This window comes from Lissotriton helveticus, chromosome 10 (assembly GCF_964261635.1).
Source record: "Lissotriton helveticus chromosome 10, aLisHel1.1, whole genome shotgun sequence".
In the NCBI taxonomy this organism is placed as follows: domain Eukaryota; kingdom Metazoa; phylum Chordata; class Amphibia; order Caudata; family Salamandridae; genus Lissotriton; species Lissotriton helveticus.
Genome location: NC_136071.1, coordinates 49,752,863 through 49,773,539, shown reverse-complemented (window position 1 = coordinate 49,773,539; position 20,677 = coordinate 49,752,863). Strand labels below are relative to the sequence as shown.

General features: G+C 48.2%; 1 protein-coding gene across 10 annotated transcripts in view; it reads left to right on the top strand.

Moving 5' to 3' along the window:
- LOC144785024 (uncharacterized) overlaps nucleotides 1–20,677 on the top strand; it is a 409,707-nt gene that overhangs the window by 131,964 nt on the left and 257,066 nt on the right. For all 10 annotated transcript variants that reach the window (XR_013601741.1, XM_078664142.1, XM_078664148.1 and 7 more), the window contains exons 3-4: nucleotides 16,725–16,823; nucleotides 19,654–19,836. Coding sequence is in view for 9 of the 10 variants with exons in the window: in XM_078664142.1 (XP_078520268.1) it covers nucleotides 16,725–16,823; nucleotides 19,654–19,836 (282 nt within the window). In the remaining variant the exon portion in view is untranslated. The remainder of the gene's footprint in view (nucleotides 1–16,724; nucleotides 16,824–19,653; nucleotides 19,837–20,677) is intronic.

The following is a 20,677-nucleotide window of genomic DNA, read 5'->3' as shown; positions in this document are numbered from 1 at the left end:
GATGATGTATACCAAGAGAATTGTACCCTTCATGTATAAAACGAATAAAATATGTTTTAAAAATAAATCAAGGGCAGACCAGGCCCATTCAGGGGAAAGTCAATCTCCTCCCCCTACTCTAAATGCAGCCCAGGTCTATTCAGCCCTTTCCTGATCCACCTAGACTATCTGAGGCTACTGCTCCTCCCCAGCCCCTGCCATCCCAAAGCAAGACAGTCCATCCACAACCCCAGCAGAGGCCTACTGGATGGCTGAGCAAGAAAATACCTACTTTCTAAAAGTGGTATTTTCACTGGCGTAGCTAGGGGGGTGCGGTGGGGGCGGTCCGCCCCAGGCGGCACTATCTAGAGGGCGGCAGCCGCGCGGCACTGGTGGACCGTTGCGACGGCGTTTATAATTTATTTGGGGACACTCACTGACACTACTGTCAGATATTACAGTAGTTTCAGTGTCCCCAAATAAATTATAAAGGTCGTCGCATCGGGCCACCAGTGCAACGCTCGAGGCCCCATTTTAAGTGCAAGCACACGGTCGCAGAAAGCAGCGCGAGCCAACTGCCATGTCCCCAAAATGCGCCATCACCCATCCTCTTATTTTAGAATGAGGGCTTCTTATTTGGCTTTAACTGGCACCTTAATCGAGGACGAGCAGGAACGGTAAAAGGGGGAAATTGTTTCTTCAATGCCAAGGCAACTACGTTGTGTAAATTGTCAGATTACTGGGGGAGAGGCGTAGTGCCTTCACAAACAGAATTAGGGCGCGTTGGAAGCGGTGACACAGTGCGCGTTACAATGCTTTCACTTTCATCCTCTGGTGCTCTACGTTTCGGGATCAGCCTGATTGTACCGCGCATGCGCACAACCACCTTGTGTGTCCGACTAGGCTTTCAACGTGTTGCGATGTTTTCCCAGTTATTGCTGTAAGTATTGGCTTTCCTTCCTTAATTTAATTAAATTAGAGGTCCTTTTTGAACAACACGCTAGGTCTGGCTCGCGGCCGCGTGTAGGGTGTTGTGGCCTTCGTGTGCACTGGCGCAGCGCTGGGCCGCTGCGCAGGACAAGAGGACACGGGACACGTAATTGCTCCTCCGCGTGGTCCGGACTAACCCCGAGACCACGCCTCCTTTATTTTATAGTCAGCGCGGACGCCACGTACCACGTCCGCGCTGGCGCACGTCTACGTGCGTGAACACTAGACTGCGCTGGGCAGCCTTAAACATTACACTCCTTTCCACCTTTATTAAAACAGAATGCAAACAGTGACTGTATGGTGGATGTGTGAAAGAAAACAAAACAAATGGCCGGCAGGCCTGTTACCAGTCTGATGTTCTGATTCTACAGTCTCAGCCTACAGCAAAGTCCGCCAGCTGTGATGAGGGGGCTGGGTTTCTTCTCAGGCCGTAGCCTGCGGCCTCCCCTCGAAACAGTACTCGCCTCGGGGTCTCAGGTCGGGCTGGTGTTGGCGAAAGCCCTTCCCCGGGGGGGTGTTGGCTCATCATGCAGGGACTCTCTGATACCGGCGGGCTTGCCCCCATCTGGTCTGCGGCATCATCATGATCACTCACCGGGGATCCGGCGCATGGTGTTGGCGGGCTGGGTGTCGCTCTGTCCGGGTTTAGGCCGGGCCTGTCATCAGGCGGGCCCGAGGCTCGCTTGAAGAATGACACATTGCGGGTAACAGTTTCTCCATCGCGTTGGGCCGTTACCATCGTGCCGGTCCGGCGGGTGACTGTCCATGGTTTGGGTTCGAACGGGAGCCTGAAGTTGCTTCCTGGATATCGATCTCGCACATATACTTGATCTCTTTCTCCAATGTATGACTCCGTGGCCCTGCGTTTGAAGCTGGCATAATCGTTTGATTGTTTTCTGTTCAGCAGGGTTTTCTGAGGATTTGCTTCCGCTGGGGTCCAGGTGTGGTGATGAGGAATAGTGTCTCGGACAATTCGCCCCATGGCGGCTGGCCCAGGGGCAGCTGTGGTGGTGCGATGGGGTGTAAGCCGGTATTCCCTCAGGAACGTGTAAATGGCTTTCTCCAGGGGTGCTTCCTCTGCGTGGGCAATCCGAATCACCTTATTGAGGGTCCTCATGAAGCGCTCCGCCTCTCCGTTGGCTTGGGGCCATCTGGGGGTGATTTTCTTGTGCTGGATTCCCCACTCTTGGAGATAATCCGCGAATTCTTGGCTTTGGAACGGTGGTCCGTTGTCGGTCTTGACCAGTTCGAAGATGCCATGGGTGGCGATGAGTTTCTCAAATTTGGCTGTCACTTCTTTGGCTGTGAGCGATGGTATCACTTCCACCTCAGGATACTTTGTCAGGTCATCAATGACGACAAGCATGTACCGTCCATCGGGGAGATGCCCAAAATCAGCACTCACTTGTTCCCAGGGCCTGTCGGGGTTCTCCTCGGTGATGACCGGGGGAGGTGGTTCGGGGGGGCCTGCTGCTTGGCACCAGCGACACTCCTTGACTCTCTGTTCGACTCTCATGTCTAGTTCCGGGAACCACACTTTGGCCCTGAGTCTGCTCTTTGTTTTCACCACTCCCTGGTGGCCTCGATGGGCTAATTCGATCACTTGTTGAGTCAAACTCGCGGGTATCACGATCCTTGGTCCTCGGAGTATACAACCTTGACTGTCCATAGATAGTTCGTCTCTCACTTTGAGGATTGTTTCAAGGGCCCGCTTGGCTTCTGGTGTTCTCTGGCTCAGCGAGTTCTGGAGTGTTCTCCAGTCGTTGTCCCTTAGGGCGGTTGTCACTAGCTGCAGGACTTCATCTTTGCGGGTTGCGTCCACGATCATGTTGATGTCCATGGGCAGCGGACGCGATCGTTCAACGATGAGCTGTACGTACTCCTCTGTCTCTTCGGCATCTTCTTTCTCTCTGGTAGTTGCCGCCCGGGGGTGCCGGGAGAGGTAGTCGGCCGGGTTGGACGCACCGGGCTTGAATTCCAGCTTGTAATCATATTCTTGGAGTTGCAGAATCCATTTTTCGATTCTCGGGGGAGGCTTGGAGACTGACCCTCTGAACAAAGGGAGTAAGGGCTTGTGATCAGTGGAAACAGTGAACGGGTGTCCATAGACGTACACATGGAAATGCCGGCAGGCCCAGTGGATTGCGATGGCCTCCCTCTCGATTTGTGAGTAGCGCTGTTCTGTTTCTGTTAGTGACCTGCTGGCGTAGGCTATGGGCATCCAGTCTTCACCGTTGGGGCTCTGTGCCAGTACCGCTCCGAGTCCATAGGGACTGGCGTCTACCGCTATGTTGGTGGCTTTGGTAGGGTCGAAGTCTGACAAAGTCGTGTTGGCTGACAGGGCCGCCTTGGTGTTCTGGAACGCCAGTTCCTGCTCTTCTCCCCACTGCCACGGGGTGGTGGACTTTGTGAGTTCTCGTAGCGGTCTGGTGAGGTTGGAGAGGTCCGGGATGAACCGCCCGAAGAAGTTCACCATCCCGAGGAAGCTCCTAACTTCTGAGGTGTTGTTCGGTGCGGGGGATGTTTGCACGTCCTTCACTTTGTCGGGGTCAGGGGCTACTCCTTTGTCGGAGAAGGTGTACCCAAAGAAGCTGATTGTGTTCTGTAGGAATTGACACTTCTCTCTGTGCAGAGTGAGGCCAGATTCTTTAATCCTTTGTAGGACACTTCTTAGTCTCTTGTGGTGCTCTTCCACTGTGTCAGCATAGATCAGCAAGTCATCGCTGACGTTCAGGACACCGGTGATCCCACTCAGTACTTCACGAATCGTGTTCTGGAAGACTTCTGCAGCGCTTGATATTCCAAAGTTGAGTCGCCGATAGCGCCGGAGGCCTATGTGAGTGGAGAATGTGGTGATGTACCTGGAGTCCGGGTGCAGAGGCAGCTGGTGGTATCCTGACCTCAGGTCCATTTTGGAGAACCATTTCGCTCCATTTAGCTCTCCCAGAATGTCGTCTATGGTGGGCGTTAGGTGTCTTTCTCTCCTCACCGCTGCGTTGGGCAAACGCATGTCGACGCAGATGCGGACCTGCCCTGGCTGCTTGGGTTTCCACGCCACCACGATCGGCGACACCCATGGGGTGGGTCCACTGACTTTCTCGATTATCCCCTGTTTTTCAAGGGTCTCCAGCTCCTGTTCCACCTTCTTTCTTAGGTGAAATGCAATTCGTCGATGACGGAGGGCCACCGGCTGGATGGATTTGTCAATGTGCAACGATACTTCTTTCCCCCGGAGACAACCAATCCCTTTGAACACGTCTTCGAACTCTTCCAGAATTGTGTCTAGCTCTTCTTCTAGGACGGCCAGGGCGAAGGAAATGAGGTGGAGTTCTTCAGCTGTTTGGCCGCTAAGGAGCATCCCGCTACCTTCTTTTGTGACGTAGACGGTAGACGTTGTCTTCTCTTCTTGGTGCTGTATCTTAGTTTGGAAGCACCCTATTAACGGAATTGGCGTTTTCTGTCCGTATGCGAAAACTCTGATCTTGGCCGGTTTCATGGTCGGCTTGTCTCGCAGTTGATTGTAGACGTTCGCCGCCATCAGCTCTATAGAAGCCCCAGTGTCAATGGTTGCTCTCACTTCTTGGTTTTGTATCTTTATCCTGCACTTGGGGAGCCGCCGCTTTTTTCTCAGTGGTTGATCTATGGCGAAGACATAGTGCACCGGATAGTCGTGAGTGTCATCGTCCATATCTTCACTCTCTGGGTCTTCCCTTATGGCGTGGGCGGCTTCAGGTTTCGGTTTCGATGATCGGCACACTGATGCGAAATGGTTCATGCGTCCGCATGAACCGCACTTCCTCCCACGTGCCGGGCAGTCTTGGGCTCTATGTGGCGCGCCCCCACAGTATCCGCACTCCTTCCGGCGTTCTGGTGTTCTTCCTCTCCCCGCCGGGCGCTGTTTCGGTCGGACCACGTTGACTTGTTCTGCCACGTGGACTTGCTCCGTTTTCACTGGTCTGTGGAGCGCTGCTTCCATATGTGACGCCCTTGCGTGGGATAACTCTTTCGAACGGCCTAGTTTCAGAATGTCGGCTAGAGGCTTGCCGTCCTCTTGGAGGATCTTCACCCGCAGGTCGGAGGAGTAACAGTTCTGGATGATCTGGCCGCGGATCTCTTCTTGCACATCCCGGAATCCGCACGTGCTCGCAAGCTCCTTTAGGCGACCATGGAAGGCATCAAGGGATTCTTCTGCTTCCTGGCGCGCTTGTCTAAAGATGAATCGCTCATAGTCTTTACTCTGCATTGGCTCAAAGTGAGCGTTGAGCGCATTGAGGAGGGTGACATAGGTGTGAGGGGTGGCCTCCACCAAAGTCTTGTAAATCCGATAGATATCCTTTCCACCAAGGTGCAGGAGGAGCGCCCTGCGCCGTTCGCGCGCCGTACCTGCTCCCTCAAAGTAGAATTGGAGTCTCTCCACCCAGTCCTTCCAACGCGGGGCCAGGGACGCTGGAGCCCCATCAACCAAGAAGGGTTCGATGGGCGGGATGGACGCCATGATGAGGCGAGATGGCCAGCCGCCGCTTCACAGGCACGTGGGGTGAGGGTAGTGTGGATCCCCCTCTACCAGGGCCTGGGACTGAAATCCGGAAGATGACACAATGATGGGCGTCAGTTCTCGCAGCCAGAGGAGGGCACCTCGCAGGGGTAATGACTGCACTTTCCTGAGCATGCGCGGGGGAAGGGGGCCCCACAGAGGCGTCCTTGGCCCTCAATGAAAGCACAGCGCGTGTACCTTGGTGTGGCCAAAGGTCAATCCCCTCTCTGCGCCGGGGCTGGAGGCTACGCGGTATTGCCACCGCTAGTGCAGTGTGCCATGAGATCGGCACGCGCCCTCGCCGAGAGGCAGAATCGGCCGCTCCGTACTCGGCCCCCACGTGAGCTGACTTCCGAGGCCGGGGACCACGTGGGCGGACGGGCGGAAGGAGCGAGGAAGGGATCCTCGCATCGCATGGGCACTTCACGCCCTCGTCGCCATTGTTGTGGCCTTCGTGTGCACTGGCGCAGCGCTGGGCCGCTGCGCAGGACAAGAGGACACGGGACACGTAATTGCTCCTCCGCGTGGTCCGGACTAACCCCGAGACCACGCCTCCTTTATTTTATAGTCAGCGCGGACGCCACGTACCACGTCCGCGCTGGCGCACGTCTACGTGCGTGAACACTAGACTGCGCTGGGCAGCCTTAAACATTACATAGGGAAAACATTTCCGGAGCCGACTACTATGCCCCCTGCAGAAATCTGTTTATAACTTGAGGTCGCACTCCGAATTATATACAGTCAAGTAGGCTGTTGTCCTTATTGCAGGAATCATTACCTGAGTCCTGTCTCCAAATGGCCAGCTCAGCGTTTAATTACCCAATACCCGATAAAATGAGGAGCATGGAGTTTTCCAAACTGTGAGGAGGCCCGAGGCGCAGCACGACGTAAAGAGGCTTTCTGAATGTTTTAACAATGGCACCGTGAATGCTGGGACTTTTAAGCTAATGCAATGCGAAAAGTGAAACTATAACGCCGGAGGCAAAATCCCTGGTTTGGTTGTACTTGTCATACATGACACTCGGCCTCTTTGTAGCAGAGAGGTAATAAAGCAATGCTATAAACCCCAATAATTTTTTTATAGACAAACTCTTTGCTTCCAGCCGCCTCCACACCACATAGAGCATTAATCTGGCAAGGATAGACATGCATAAAGGAGCGCTAAATAAATGCAATTACAATACAAAATGTAAAGAAAAGTGATGACAGCTGTGGGAAAATGGAAGACAAGGAGGTATACAAAAGTCATGGTATACCAGCGGGACCTGGAGACTAGTTTGAAGAGAAATTGTCTCTCGGTCACAGTTTCACTGTTGCCACAAAACATTCTGTGTTGAGGCCAAACCCACGCGTAAAATTTGGCGCCCCTGAAATATTCTGAAATGTAACAAATTTCACAAGATTTCACTGGTGTTAAACCAATTTCGCCCCCGCCTGCGGCCTACCTCTTGCAGAGATATTGTAATCTGCAGTCTGCAGATCATATGTTTTAGAGTCCTAGAAAGCCTTCACGCGCTCATTCTGTGCGCCAAGGTGTCTGGGGAAACACGGGTACAGTATGCACCTGGCTCTCTTCTATGCACTGGCTTGTGAGTTTTCCCTGGGTATGGGGATTAGCGTACTGGAGCTGTCTTTGTGATTGGTATGCTTCCTGTAACTGCAAGCTCATTTTACACCGAGGGGGCAGATTTAGAAAGCCCCTTGCAACATTTTTATGACACTGTTGCGTCACTTTTGTGACGCAGCGGCGTCGTAAACCATGCGCCACTATGCAACAGATTTACAACGTGACGCATCTAGTGAGATGTGTCATGTTGTAAAGCCCTGAGCTCCATTATACCTGCGTCAGGTATAATGTATGCAGGGTGGGCTTTCCGTCGCAAGGAAGACCCTTAAAAGTGACGCAGTGAAATCTACAAGATTTCACTGCGTCACTTTTACGTCCCCGCTGCGTCAAAACCTTACACCTGCTTGTAGCAGGCGTAAGGGGTGACGCAGCATAGCAAGTATAGGCTGGCACTGAGCAGTGCTGGAGTTGCATCGTGCTTGAGACACGACTCCAGCACTGCGTCACCTATACGCTGCCAGATGCGTCACGCATCTGTCTTGCCTTGCGCCACGGTGCGCCGCATTGTAAATGCAGCACATCCATGGTGGCGGAAGGGGTTCCTAACGTCACAAAACATAACTGATGCATCCCTGCGGATCTGCAGGGATGTGCCAGTTATTGTAAATCTGCCCCTAGTGATTTAACATCTGCTGCGAGCACTTGTTTGCGCCTGGTTGTAAGGTAGGCACAGCTCTTGGAATGAGACCGTCAGTGGGTTTACACACCTATCGCAGGGATCGTCTTGCAACCTCGAGTTGGCAAATGTCAATCCTAGTCAGAGAGCTCACGTACATGAGTGCACCAACAGTACAAACTCTGCGCCTGAAAAGCCAGCTAGTAACACGAAAAAGAAGCATATGTTTTCCTACGGTTTATTTTTGTCGCACTTAGGGTAACCAACGCACTGCTGATCCCTCGACTCACTGCGTTACTGAACACTGCCACATTTACGGCCTTTTGAAATGAATGCCTATTTGACCTTTGGCCTTAAACTTGACACTGATACAGGGCGCAATGTCAACAGCACCTCTGCCGCCGGCAGGCACCCTGATGAGATGCTCAGACTCAGGGACCAGCACCTGGCAGACCTCTCTCTCACCCTCCCCCCTCAAACACACACACTGCCTTATGGATCCCTGAACAGTGTCATGTATGTGCATGTTTGCATTGTGCTGAGGGGATTACCAGGTATTTGTTCACGCAGCTCTCTGATCGATGTCACATGCGGTTTCTCTGAGTCCCCAGATAGATCATGCAGTCTGTGTGTTTTCCTTTGTACTGCCGGTCACCAATGTATTCAACTGTGTAGCCTTGGGCCGTGTCATGTATGTGCATGTAAATTGCATGATCGATGTAACTATTAGCGGCGATACTACAGGTCTCTCTGACCTCTTTCAAGTGCTCGCCGTCCAGGGGCGGCAATCTGAGGGATAGCCCCGGGCGCCACAAGCTCTAGCTACGCCTCTGGGTATTTTCGAACACAGAATGTAAAAATCACCTTTACTAAAAGATGCATCTTTAGATTCTGAGTTCAAGCATAATAAACTTTATTTTTCTACCTAGTGCCCTGGGCCAGTTATGCTTATAAGATGTTATAAACAAACTCCCCATTATGTCCTATGGGACCAGGTAGCCTTGCAATAGGGAAAAACGAAATTGGCAGTAATTTACTATCTGGACATGTCACACCATCAAGGCATGTCCTACCTTTCACATACACTGCACCCTGCCCACAGGGGTACCTTGGGACTGCCTTAGAGGTGACTGACATGTAAGAAAAGGGAAGGTTAGGGCCTGGCAAGTGGGTGCCCTTGCCAAATCGACATGGCAGTTACAAAGTGCGCGCAGACTCTACAGTGGCAGGTCTGAATGACCTTTTCAGGACTACTCATGTGGGTGGCACAATCAGTGCTGCAGGTCCACTAGTAGCATTTGATTTACAGGCCCTGGCACACTCAGTGCTCTTTACCAGGGACTGACATGTAAATCAAATAAGCCAATCATGGAAACACCAATCCATAACACAATTTTCCCCGGGTGCATATGCACTTTAGCACTGATTAGCAGTGGTAAAGTGCCCAGAGTCCTAAAACCAACACAAACAGGTCAGGAAAAAATAGGAGGAAGAAGCAAAAAGTTTGGGGATAACCCTGCAAAAAGGGCCATTTCCAACAGTCATCAAAGGATGTCTCACTCTCCACAGCACATCTTCTCGCTTCACCCCTCCATCAGGTGTAATCGCCATACTTTGGTGAAATCAGCAGGGCGTGTCTGATTTTTCCTTTCCCTTCACTGGCTTTTCACCAAGTCTCTTCTCCTTGTAAGCAGGAGGGGAGATTGAAAGTCAGACTGACAGACGATCCATTGCTCTGCCCAACCCCTCCAGGTGCGTACCATGCCTGAATCATAGTCTTGGAGCCACACACACCCGCGGCTTGTCACTGGGGTTCTAGCATATGTGTAGTATTTTGCACAAGGGATACTAGGGAAGAACAATTTGGCAGCATCTGCCAGACCCCTTCATCACCACTGCACTCGGCGAGAAGGTTGCCCACAAAGTCTGATCTGCTCCTGAAACTTCACTAAGAGCAAGAAAACAAAAAGTAAAACTTAAACATCTTTGTTGTTCAGAAAAATACCAGTCTTGAAATCATACCAATGTATCATAACACAGTAAATAATTAAAGCTCTTTACTGATGGTGCTATTCTGTGACAAGAAAGAGGAGCATTATGGCAAGGAAGGCTCATATGCAAGAGGTGCAGAACAGTTACATGGTTCCAAGTTGAAGGACTGCAATTATCAACGGGTTCTATTGAAACGTAATGTTTGTCAATTAATTTTTAATGCTATGGGATTAAGCTAATCAGAGAATCAAATTGTCGCCTACATGTCTTTCAATAGCATCTGCTAGCCCTGGGTTTCCTGGAAGACCTTTGTCTACCACTGCATTAGAACCAAATTGATTAGGAAAATTTGTTGTGCCCGTAATAATGCATTACATAATTACTCGAAAAAAACAAGCTATGTTGGTACTGTCTTTAGAGGGCAATAAGGGTAGAGCTTGAGTGAACTGTCAGATTTGCAGCATTTGCAAGCGTATGTTTAGGTCTATGGATTGGGTTTAGGCGGTCTCTATTTGTATTATCACTAAATAGAGAATGAGGGCAGAAAAGAATTTTCCCTCCCTTAAATCGAGGGTACATTTTGTTCGTTGCTCAGTAAGAACTGCTCTTTACTCTGGCATGATGCTGACTCACGAATCAACATGCAACTCATATTATGCGCTCCATCACGTTGGTACCAACTCCCCTACTTATGGGAAGATGCGACTTGTGCCATCCTGAATTCCTGATTGACCACTGATTCAGATACAAGAGCAGCAATGGCTGTTGTGTAATTCTCCTTTCTAACAATGGCTACTCTTCCCCCAAGAGTTGGCTCAATTTATGGGCTCTCCATGGATCACAAGATTCAGATGCTGTTGTTCCTCTAGCCACTGGCACAGTTTAGCTTCTACCAGGCAAGAACACAGAACACAGATTAATTTACCGTTGTTAGTAGTTGTTAGTAGATGTGCATTTCTCTGACACACTTTGAAATCATATTGCCTTTAGGCTTTTATCTTAATTGCCTGACTTGGTTATTATCAAACAAAGGATCTAATATTTGGTTAAATTCTTTTATTAAAAACCTCTTTCTGAGTTATCAGATGCTGATTATCCTTAACAGTGTTACATTTGGCTTTCATTTAAGTGTAAATGAGATACCTTTGAAAGTCATTGATTGCCAGGTTTATGAATGAAAATACACACTTATATGCTTAAGTGGCCTAGTGTAAAGCCGGGTATGTTTGCTTAGTAGACTAATGTGTCAACTTTAGGTGCCTGTGTTTGACCTCATGGTCACTGGTCCATATCAGCCTTTTGTCCTTCTGAGGTCAATACACTGAGTACCATAGATTTTGGTAAACATAAACATCTGTTATTTCAGCACCAGATACCCTTCTGGGTGAACGTGCACTTTACAAATACACGTTATGTTATTGAGTTTGTGGATGCAATCATTAGTATTTCTTGGAATATTTGTGGCAACATAGCTGTTCCCTTCCATGCCTTACCTCAGATCCATGTCTTCTGGTACCTCAGTGTGAAAACGAACACAAAAATGATCATAACCTGAAAGTCGCCACATGGTTGGATGTGTGACCACCTGAAGTGAAGCCGAATCGCTGTAGAATGCAATGTTCAGCGACAGAGGCAAGGGTAGCACAGTATAAACTGCAGGGAAGAGACACATAAAGGAGTTTCCACTTTGTGTTAAAGTGGCATCTCAGTAGTGTTTTATGGTGAGATCCTCGTGGTGATGATAAATTTGTCTCTTCCAGTTCTCCAACAACGTGGGATGTAATTCCAACTGTGATTGTGGGGGAAACAGTGGGGGCTAGAGAGATTGCTCTATTTTCAATGCAGTAGTTCCCATTTAACAGCCTCATAGTTGTAAAAGGTTTGAAGATAAATTGTGAGAAAAAGTGGACCTATTGCTACTGGTCTGTGAAGGATATCTGGAGTAAGTGTGTTCTGCTGCACTACCTTCAACTTTACTTTTAAGGGCAAAAGTAGAGTAATGCATGACTCCAGATTGTGGTGTATTACGAAATAACTATAGGGATCAATCAATCAGGGAATTGTATGCATGCTAATCACCCGTGAGGGTCTCAAGGAGCTGTGGGGTGGGGGTGTCAGCAGATCCGTTTAGCTGAAGAGCCAGATCTTGAGTGCCTTCCTGAAGGTGTTCAGGGAGGATGTCTACCGGGAGCTCATTCCAGGTTTTGGCCACGAAGTAAGAGGAGGATCTTCTGCCTGCTCTCGCTCTGTGGATGCGTAGGGTTTCTGCCAGTGCGAGGTTGGCAGATCGGAGGTTTCTATTGGGTGCGTGGAAGGTGATGCTGTCGTTGAGGTATTTGGGTCCGGTGTTGTGTAGGCATTTGTAGGCGTGGGTGAGGCTTTTGAAAGTGACTCTTTTCTCCATGGGGAGCCAGTGGAGCTTTCGTAGGTGTTGGCTGATGTGCTCATGCCGAGGGATGTCAAGGACGAGCCTGGCACCTGTGATCTGAAAAGTCTGGGGTTTACGGAGTAGGGACTTGTTTATGCCAGCGTAGAGTGCATTTCCATAGTCCAGTCTGCTTGTGATGAGCGCATGGGTGACTGTCTTCCTTGACTCAGGGGAGATCCATTTGAACGTCTTTTGGAGGGTGCAGAGGGTGTTGAAGCAGCTGGAGGCGATTGCGTTGACCTGCCGGTTCATGGTGAGGGATGAGTCGATTACAATGCTGAGGTTTCTGTCATGGTCCGAGGGGGTCGGTAGGCTGCTGAGGGTGGTGGCTCACCAGGTGTTGTCCCATGCTGAGGGGATCCGAGGAAAAGGACTTCTGTCTTTTCGTCATTGAGCTTTAGGCAGCTGTTGGTCATCCAGACTGTGACGTCCTGCATTCCTTTCTGGAAGTTGAGTCTGGCAGTGGTGGGATCTTTGGTGAGGGAGAGGATGAGCTGGGTGTCGTCAGAGTAGGATACGATGTTCAGGCCGTGTTGTCGGACGAGGGTGGCGAGGAGGTCCATGGAGATGTTGAAGAGAGTCGGGCTTAGTGATGACCCCTGTGGGACGCCGCAGGTGGTTTCCGTGGGATCAAAGAGGAAGGATGGCAGTCTAATCCTTTGGCTTCTTCCGGTGAGGAATGATCAGATCCAGTCTAAGGTGGTTTCTTGTATGCTGGTGTTGTGTGGTCTGGCGACAAGTGTGCACTGGGAGACGGTATCGAAGGCTGCTGATAGGTCGAGTAGGATCAGGGCTGCAGAGTGGCCTTGGTCCAGGAGGGTGCGGATGTCGTCTGTGGTGGCGAGTAGGGTGATCTCTGTGCTGTGGATGCTTCGGAATCCAGATTGGACGGGTCGAGGATGGAGTTGTCATTGATGAATCTTGTCAGTCCCCCGTTGACATTTTATTCCGCCACTGTGGCTGCGAAGGGGAGGAGCGGGATGAGCCGATAGTTCTTGAGGTCCATGGGGTCAGCTGAGGGCTTCTTGAGCAGGGGCCTGACCTCTGCGCGTTTTCAGTCATCAGGGAGGTGCCTGTTTGGAGGGTGGTGTTGATGGTGCATTGTAGTTCGGGTGCTATGGCGGCTCTGTGGTAGATGTGTGGAGGACAGGGGTTGGTGGGGGCCCCAGAGTGGATGCCTTTCGAGGCGGTGTATTCAGCCGTGATCAGTGTCCAGGTGGAGATGGTCGTCTGGCGTGTCTGGGGGGCGGGCCAGCTGAAGCATCCTGTGGATAGTCAACGAAGTTGTCGTAGAGGTTTTTGATCTTGAGGTGGAAGTAGGTTCCAAGCTTATCGCAGAGGTCTTAGGACGGAGTGATGTCTGTGGCTTCGCAGTGGGGGGTTTTTATTTCCTGGATGACACTGAAGAGTTCCTTGGAATTGCTGGAGTTGGGGATATAATGCTCCCAGAATGCTCACTGATTTGATGCAAATATTTGCAGACGCTTGAAAGTAAGATTTATGATTCTTTTCTAAACTACTGTAAAATTTCAGCTACCATTTCTTTGCAGCATAATCTAGTAACATGTGTAGATGCATGTTAGTATTTCCCAAAAATATTCATATTCATTATGGAAAATCAGTGAAGCAAGTTTCAATAAGATTATGGAAAACAAAAATAAACAAGCATTGGCAAAGCCAGTAGATCTGAAATTGGTGGTCAGTCAATGTGTGACTTGTTTTGGGATGGTTGTTGCAAAACCCTATTAGTGTGGGAGCTGCTGGGCCCTCACCATTACATTGGCAAAAGCAAAAATTGTTTTTTGGTCTAAAAAAAGCACATACTGCCACAGGAGTTACTGGCACTGAACAAAACTACTTTGTGTGCCGATTTGCTCCCTGTGAAAGAGCAGAATGCTGTCACTCACAGTGAAGCCAGCCAATACAGAGGGAGACAGAATAAACCCAAAATGTCACGGTCAAGGCCAGGCCAAATTAGGGGCCCAATTATTAAAGAAAGTCTCAAAAGTGCACCCATGGTATATGTCCTTGCGTTAAGTGCAGCTATACAGCTTTCGTGAATTCACAATAATTTACAGAAATAGGACAAGAAATAATACTCCTAGAAAATATTAACTGCATTTTAGTATGAGCAAATATTCATGTGTAGATTTGCTCATTCGAAAATGGGAGTGTTTGCAAGTTCACTTTCTCTCCAACCACAGTTTTTCCCAACTCTGGAAGAAGTTTTATGTCTGATTAGAGAAGGGTTGTTGAAAACCCTTCAAACATGCAAGTTAGTAGGTTTGCACAGACTCAAAGGGCATTCTAACCCTGGAACTGGCAACAAAAGGGGATTGCCAGCATTCAAACACTACTATGGTATGAGCCCTGGCATAATCAGAGAAGCTATGTCAGAGCTCTTATATAATTAGATTGCTGCCATAATTTGTTGCTGCACTACATGGCACCAAAGGGGCAAGTGGATTTTGTTACAGGACAAGTAGATTTATGAAGCAACCTGCCCCATGGACAAGAAAATATTTAATTACATTCCACACCTCTGTAACATATTCGAAGATATATGGGAATAATGGATCTGAAGGTTCCCTCTTAGTATAGGACAGCATGAAATACCTTCAGACTCATGTCACCCCGGCCTTATGCTTTACAGCTCTTACTTCTGGTGAACCCTCTGCCTGTGGTGTCCTCATGTTTCTTCTTTCAGATCTTTCATAGCTGTTACTTGAAAAGGATCTGTGGTGAATGCGAGGCCTACTACAGGGAGAAAGACTGCAGCACATGTGACTTCTGTGAGGACAAGCTGAAGTTTGGAGGGAGAAACTTGAAGCATCAGAAATGCAGATTGTGACAGTGCCACCTCAATCAATCAATTAGGGGTTTATAACACGTGCTACTTACTCATGAGGGTCTCAAGGCGCTGGGGGGGAGGTGCAGCTCCACATCAGTCGAAGAACTAGGTCTTGGGACTCTTCCTGAAGGTGTGTAGAGTGGGGGAGCGTCTGATGTTGACTGGGAGCTTGTTCCAGGTCTGTGCTGTGGTGTGAGGGAAGACTCTTCCACCTGCTCTGGTTCTGCGAATGCGCGGGGTCTCTGCCAAGGTGAGGTCGGCAGAGCAGAGGTTCCTTTTGGGTACGTGGAAGGAGCCTCTTTCGGTGAGGTATTTGGGTCCGATGTTTTGGATGGATTTGTAGTTGTGGGTGAGTAGCTTGAAAGTACTCTCTTCTTGATGGGGAGCGAGTAGAGGTCTCGCAGGGTGCTGGGTCATGTGCTTGTGTCGTTGGGTTCCGAAGACGAGTCTGGCTGTGTTGTTCTGGATGGTTTGGAGCTTGTGTAGCAAGGTTTTGTTGATGGCGGTGTAGAGGGCGTTACCGTTGTCCAGTCCGCTGGTTATGAGTGCAAGGGTGACGGTTGTTCTGCATTTGGGAGATACGGAGGGAGTTGAAGCAGGTGGAGGCAACGGCATTGATCTGGCGGGTCATGGTGGGAGAGGAGTCTAGAATGATGCAGAGGTTTCAGGCGTGGTCTGATGGAGTGGGTTAGTTTCAGAAGGCGAAAGGCCACCAGGTGTTGTCCCAGGCGGTGGAGGAGGGTCCAAGGACGAGGACCTCTGACCACTCCGAGTTGAGCTTAAGACAGCTGTAGTTCATCCAGGCTGCAATGTCTTTCATTCCTTTCTGTAAGCTGAGTCTGGTGTCCTCAGGGTTCATGGTGAGAGAGAGGATGAGCTGGGTGTCGTCAGCATAGGATACTATGCTGAGCCCACGCTGTATAATGAGGCGGCGTGGGAAGCCAAGTAGATGTTGAAGAGTGTGAGGCTAAGGGAGGATCCTTGGGGTACTCTGCAGTTGATCTCTGTGGGTTCGGAGAGGAAGGGTGAGAGTCTGATCCTTTGGGTTCTCCCAGTGAGGAAGGAGCGTATCCAGTCGATGGCGGTAGCCCGTATGCCGGCTTTGTGGAGTCTGGCGGTGAGAGTGATGTAGGAGATGGTGTCGAAGGCTGCGGAGAGGTCTAGTAGGATGAGGGCAGCAGTTTGGCCCTGGTCGAGTAGCATGCGAATGTCATCGGTGTCAGCGAGCAGGCCCCCCGTGGGTTTTCTCAGTTCCCTTCTTCTCCACCTTTCACCTGCTCTTATAGAGGGCGGGACTTGCACTCTGAATATCCAAGGACAGTATCACCTCATAGCAGTCACTGAAGGGTTTGACCCACTTTCAGACTCTCCACACCTAATGCTGTGAAAAAAATGCTCAGTTGTTACTTGAGCCTGGTTCTTCTAGTACATTTCCTGCTTTGCTCTGTGTACATCGACTTAAAACTGGGGACTGGTAGTATGCAGTTGTCCCAGTGGGGTGCAGTTCTTTGGGGTCTATACACAGACATCTGTAATGGTAGTCCCAAATCTGTGGTTAGTTTTGGTAGGAGAAAGCACATGCGTCATAGTTGGGGGATGATTTAGCCTCTTCAGCTACAACTAGGCAATCAGTTTCCTCAAATACTGCAGCCTATGACGGCTTTTCTACTGTGATTACTTGTCCTTTCTTTCTTTGATCTATTTCAGGGGAAAAAGAAGATTGGATACAAATTCAGAGACACAAAGATGGGGATCAAGCACATCAATGGGATCAATTGCCTAGCAGCCGAAGCACCTCCTCGCAGAGTGAGTACTTTGATGAATGTTTCTCCATTGCCTCTCCCTGGTGTTTTTAAAGTAGGCACCATGGGTCAGTGGTGCTGCATTATCGTTTTTATCTTGTGTCTTTTCCTAAATGAAGTCGAACATAAAGGGTAGGAGGCTACATCTAAATTTGGACCTTATGTATATTGTTTTTAAAAACTTTAAATGATATGATGTTTATATTTCTGCTCATGCCACTGGCCAGTGTCTTAAGTGAGCAGGAAATGAGAACCTGCACTTCTTTCATTTGAAAGGGAAAGCCATTGATATCAATCACAGAAAGAAAGAAATTAATTGAAATTTGCCTGTAACTTATAATTTCTGTCTCAAAGCGCTCAAGAATAATGTCTGTGTAGTAAAAACTCGAGTAGACAGGAAGAACGTTGAGTTGAGTTTAATGTAAATCAGCCACACAGCTGACAGCAAAATAGTTGTCCAACAGCAAGATCCCAACTGCTCCCTCTGCCCATTCAAAACATAGAACACAGTGACACTGCATCCAGGCAACCATCTACATTCCGCATGACAGAGCACCATTTACTCAGCGCAGTGTAAAACATTTAAAACTCAACAACTATTGAGAATATAACAGTCTGCTACTAACCATGGAAGGTAGTGAGATTACAATTTGGAAGCACAATCTCTTTTATTCTAAGACACTGCAAGCACCTTATTCGAGACAAGGGGGACAGTCACATTTAATCAAATATAAGCCCTAACGTGTGCAGCATCCCTTGTTATTTATTTTATTTTATTTATTTATTTATTTTTTGTGAAGAAAACAAGGACCCCCTGTTGTGGATAAATATCCTGGGACAGGGCAAACAATATATGTGAGATAACAATCCCTTGTTATAACAGTCATTTGCTTGCCCCAATCTTCTAATGAGAGAGCCATTGCCTTATAAAGTGCTACTCCTGTTTTTATTCTTCTTGTATATTTAAAAATGCTCTCCCTATTTTTACTCATCATGTATATCTGTGCAATGTTGCTCAGGACACGGGGGCATATTTTATTTTTATTCAACATGTTGTGTGTACCACATGGTGGTATGTTCCAAACCTTTTACGATTTTAACAAATCAAATAAAAGTATTCTTCTTCCCGGAAGCACAATCACAGCTTCCGTGAACATGGAGTTTCCAAGCATGTGTTTTGGTTTTTAGGCCATAGTTATGTGGTGGTGTCCAGATGTGTCACATCCCAGATGTAGAAAGGAAACAGAAAAGCTGTGAGATGCTCTCTGCTGGACCCTCACTTGAAGTGGACATGGCAGCACCAGAATCCCAAGGGTAGCTCAAGTGATGGCTTTCACTGTTTGACCCCTATGACATCATAGGATGGACGCCTTCATTTGCCACTCTACAGTATCCTGTTTGCTGCTGAGGGATGAACAGGAAGAGTGGAAATTGCATGAATTAATCAGGGATCTCTGGGCTAGTTTAAATCATCTCCATGATGTGCATTTTACACCCTGTACTCAATCTAACAGTGAACTTTGTGACATCACAGATCGTTATTAATTAACAAAAGGATTAAAGTGTCCCTTATAGTATACAGATGATAATGCTAAATGTTTTATTAAATTCCCGTCAACCAATAACAAGCATTGGTAATGCATCGGTTTTGTCTATGTAATGAATAGAGAGTTTGGATTAATCATCGTCCGGGAGAAGGAAAGAGCTCCTTTACCGATAACACGGAAGTGGGGAGGATGTGGCAACATCCTGTGATTCTATGCAAATCTCTTTATCTCTCTGAGTAATACATTGTTTTATAAATATGTTGCAAGAATAAAAGGCAAAACTTTATGAAAATGTAGTTCCACCAAAGCAGATGTTAACAGTATTTTCGGCGGGTGGAAACTGATAAGAGAAGCAGATGAGGAACAAGCATTGGTAAATGCAGAAAAATATTCTAAAATATTCTATAGCCAAAAGAAATGGAGGAAAGGTAAGTGGCCAGCACAGGAACCAATGAGAAGCCAGGAAAGAGAGGAGCTGGGTTGTAAAAAGCACAGCGCAAATTCTGTGCCGGCGAAACTGAATAACACTTAATTATAATAATTATTCTAAAGTAACTAGTTGTCATTGCTGTTAATAACACACATATTAATAATAATAACAACTATTAATATTATTATTATTAAAATAATCATAATGATATTAATGATCTTGAACTACACAATTTTGTGTTTCTGAATGACCAAAATTAAAGATATGACACTCAACAACATGCAAACCAATCCTTAGACCATGAAAATCCTGATGGCAGGTGCAGACCCTCCACATTACATTGTGCTACTAATGTCCCAGTGTATCACCACCCCCTTGTGCGTGTACTGTACCAAGGGTAAAGGTCAGCGGAAATATGAGTGGAATCCCAAGAAAATGCTGGGCAATCAGGAATTTCTCAGGATATTGGTAATACATTATAGCTGAATCCCACTAATGCCTGATATATCCATATAGTTGCACTTGGGGATTTACTCTTCTTGAAATAGGCACAATCCCTGAGATGCAGTGAGCTTCCCCTGATCTTCAGTGTTTCCTCTGATCTCATAAACCCAGTGTGGCCAGTTACTAGCTTTGACGGACTTATTGCGGGACTCAACATAAGGTTCTAAATGTGTGACCTACAAGCTCCCTTTGCCCCTTCCGCTGAAGCCATCCTGGTCCTCTTTGTCTCAGTATACGATGGCCTGCCTTATCTTCTTCTTCATTTCACCAGGCCCTTTACTGGGCATTGTTTGCTTTTGCTAACTCTCTGCTCTTCTTTTCCCTCCCTGGTCCTGGTCTTTCTGGTTTTGAAGAAACGTCGGTTCCGAAGGAGGTGCAATAAATGTGGCCCGTGCAAGCGGAAGGAGGACTGCAGCAAATGCGACTTTTGTCTGGATATGCCGAAGTTTGGTGGGCCCAACATGAAACGCCAGAAGTGCCGATTGAGGCAGTGCAAATTGTTCGCCTTGCCGCGTCTTAAAAATGTCATCAATCGGGTATGAGCCTTTATGGCATGTAGTATAGAACATTTTTCTGTGGGTTAGGGGGTTGAATTGTTCCTACATGAAGGGTGGACACCTGCCAGACCCAGTCTAGTGATTGCATATTTAGCAAGGATCAGATTCCCACTAATGCATTCGATTTTTAGAAATAATGCAAGAGTGTGCGGATGATTTTACTAGCCCTTTCCAAAGCCACCCTAATGAACTTTGGTCTTCTATTTGTTAGCAGCTTTTTACAATGCAATAGTGCTACTGTTACCTACACTGTAAGTTTGCCCTCTTAATCTTACCCCTGTAGTTGAATGCTAATTTTGCATTTAGCATACCTCACTTTTATGCACTATGCATCAAGGCTTTGTGGACTCCAAGTTAAAGTGCACAGTAGACTTTGTAACGTGTCGCAAACAGTTCGAATGAACATGTACTGACTGCAGCTTTTGGTTCCAGTTGTTCAGGTAAGCACTGGCAGTCCTAATAACATACACTTAAAGTCACTCATGTGTCCATAATGAAGTAGATGGACATTTTGACCCGAATGTTTTGGATAAGGAGGGTTGCAAACAGGGTGCAGAGCATCTTATAGCAGCTCTCTTCTTCTGTGGCCTGCAGTATTTGATGGACCACAGAGGATTGGTTAGGCTCACATCTGCCACTTTTTCCTGTTTGCTGCTGTTTTACTTCTTCGTGGCCCACAGTATTTTGCAGGCCCTGGAGCAGCCAGGCAGCTTTAGCTGTCACAGCGCTCTGTTGCCAATTTAGAGCAGGGTGGATGAAAGCTGCTTGGCTCCTCTGTGCCTTATGTCATCTTCCCTCCCCCATCTCCCAGGCAGGTGAG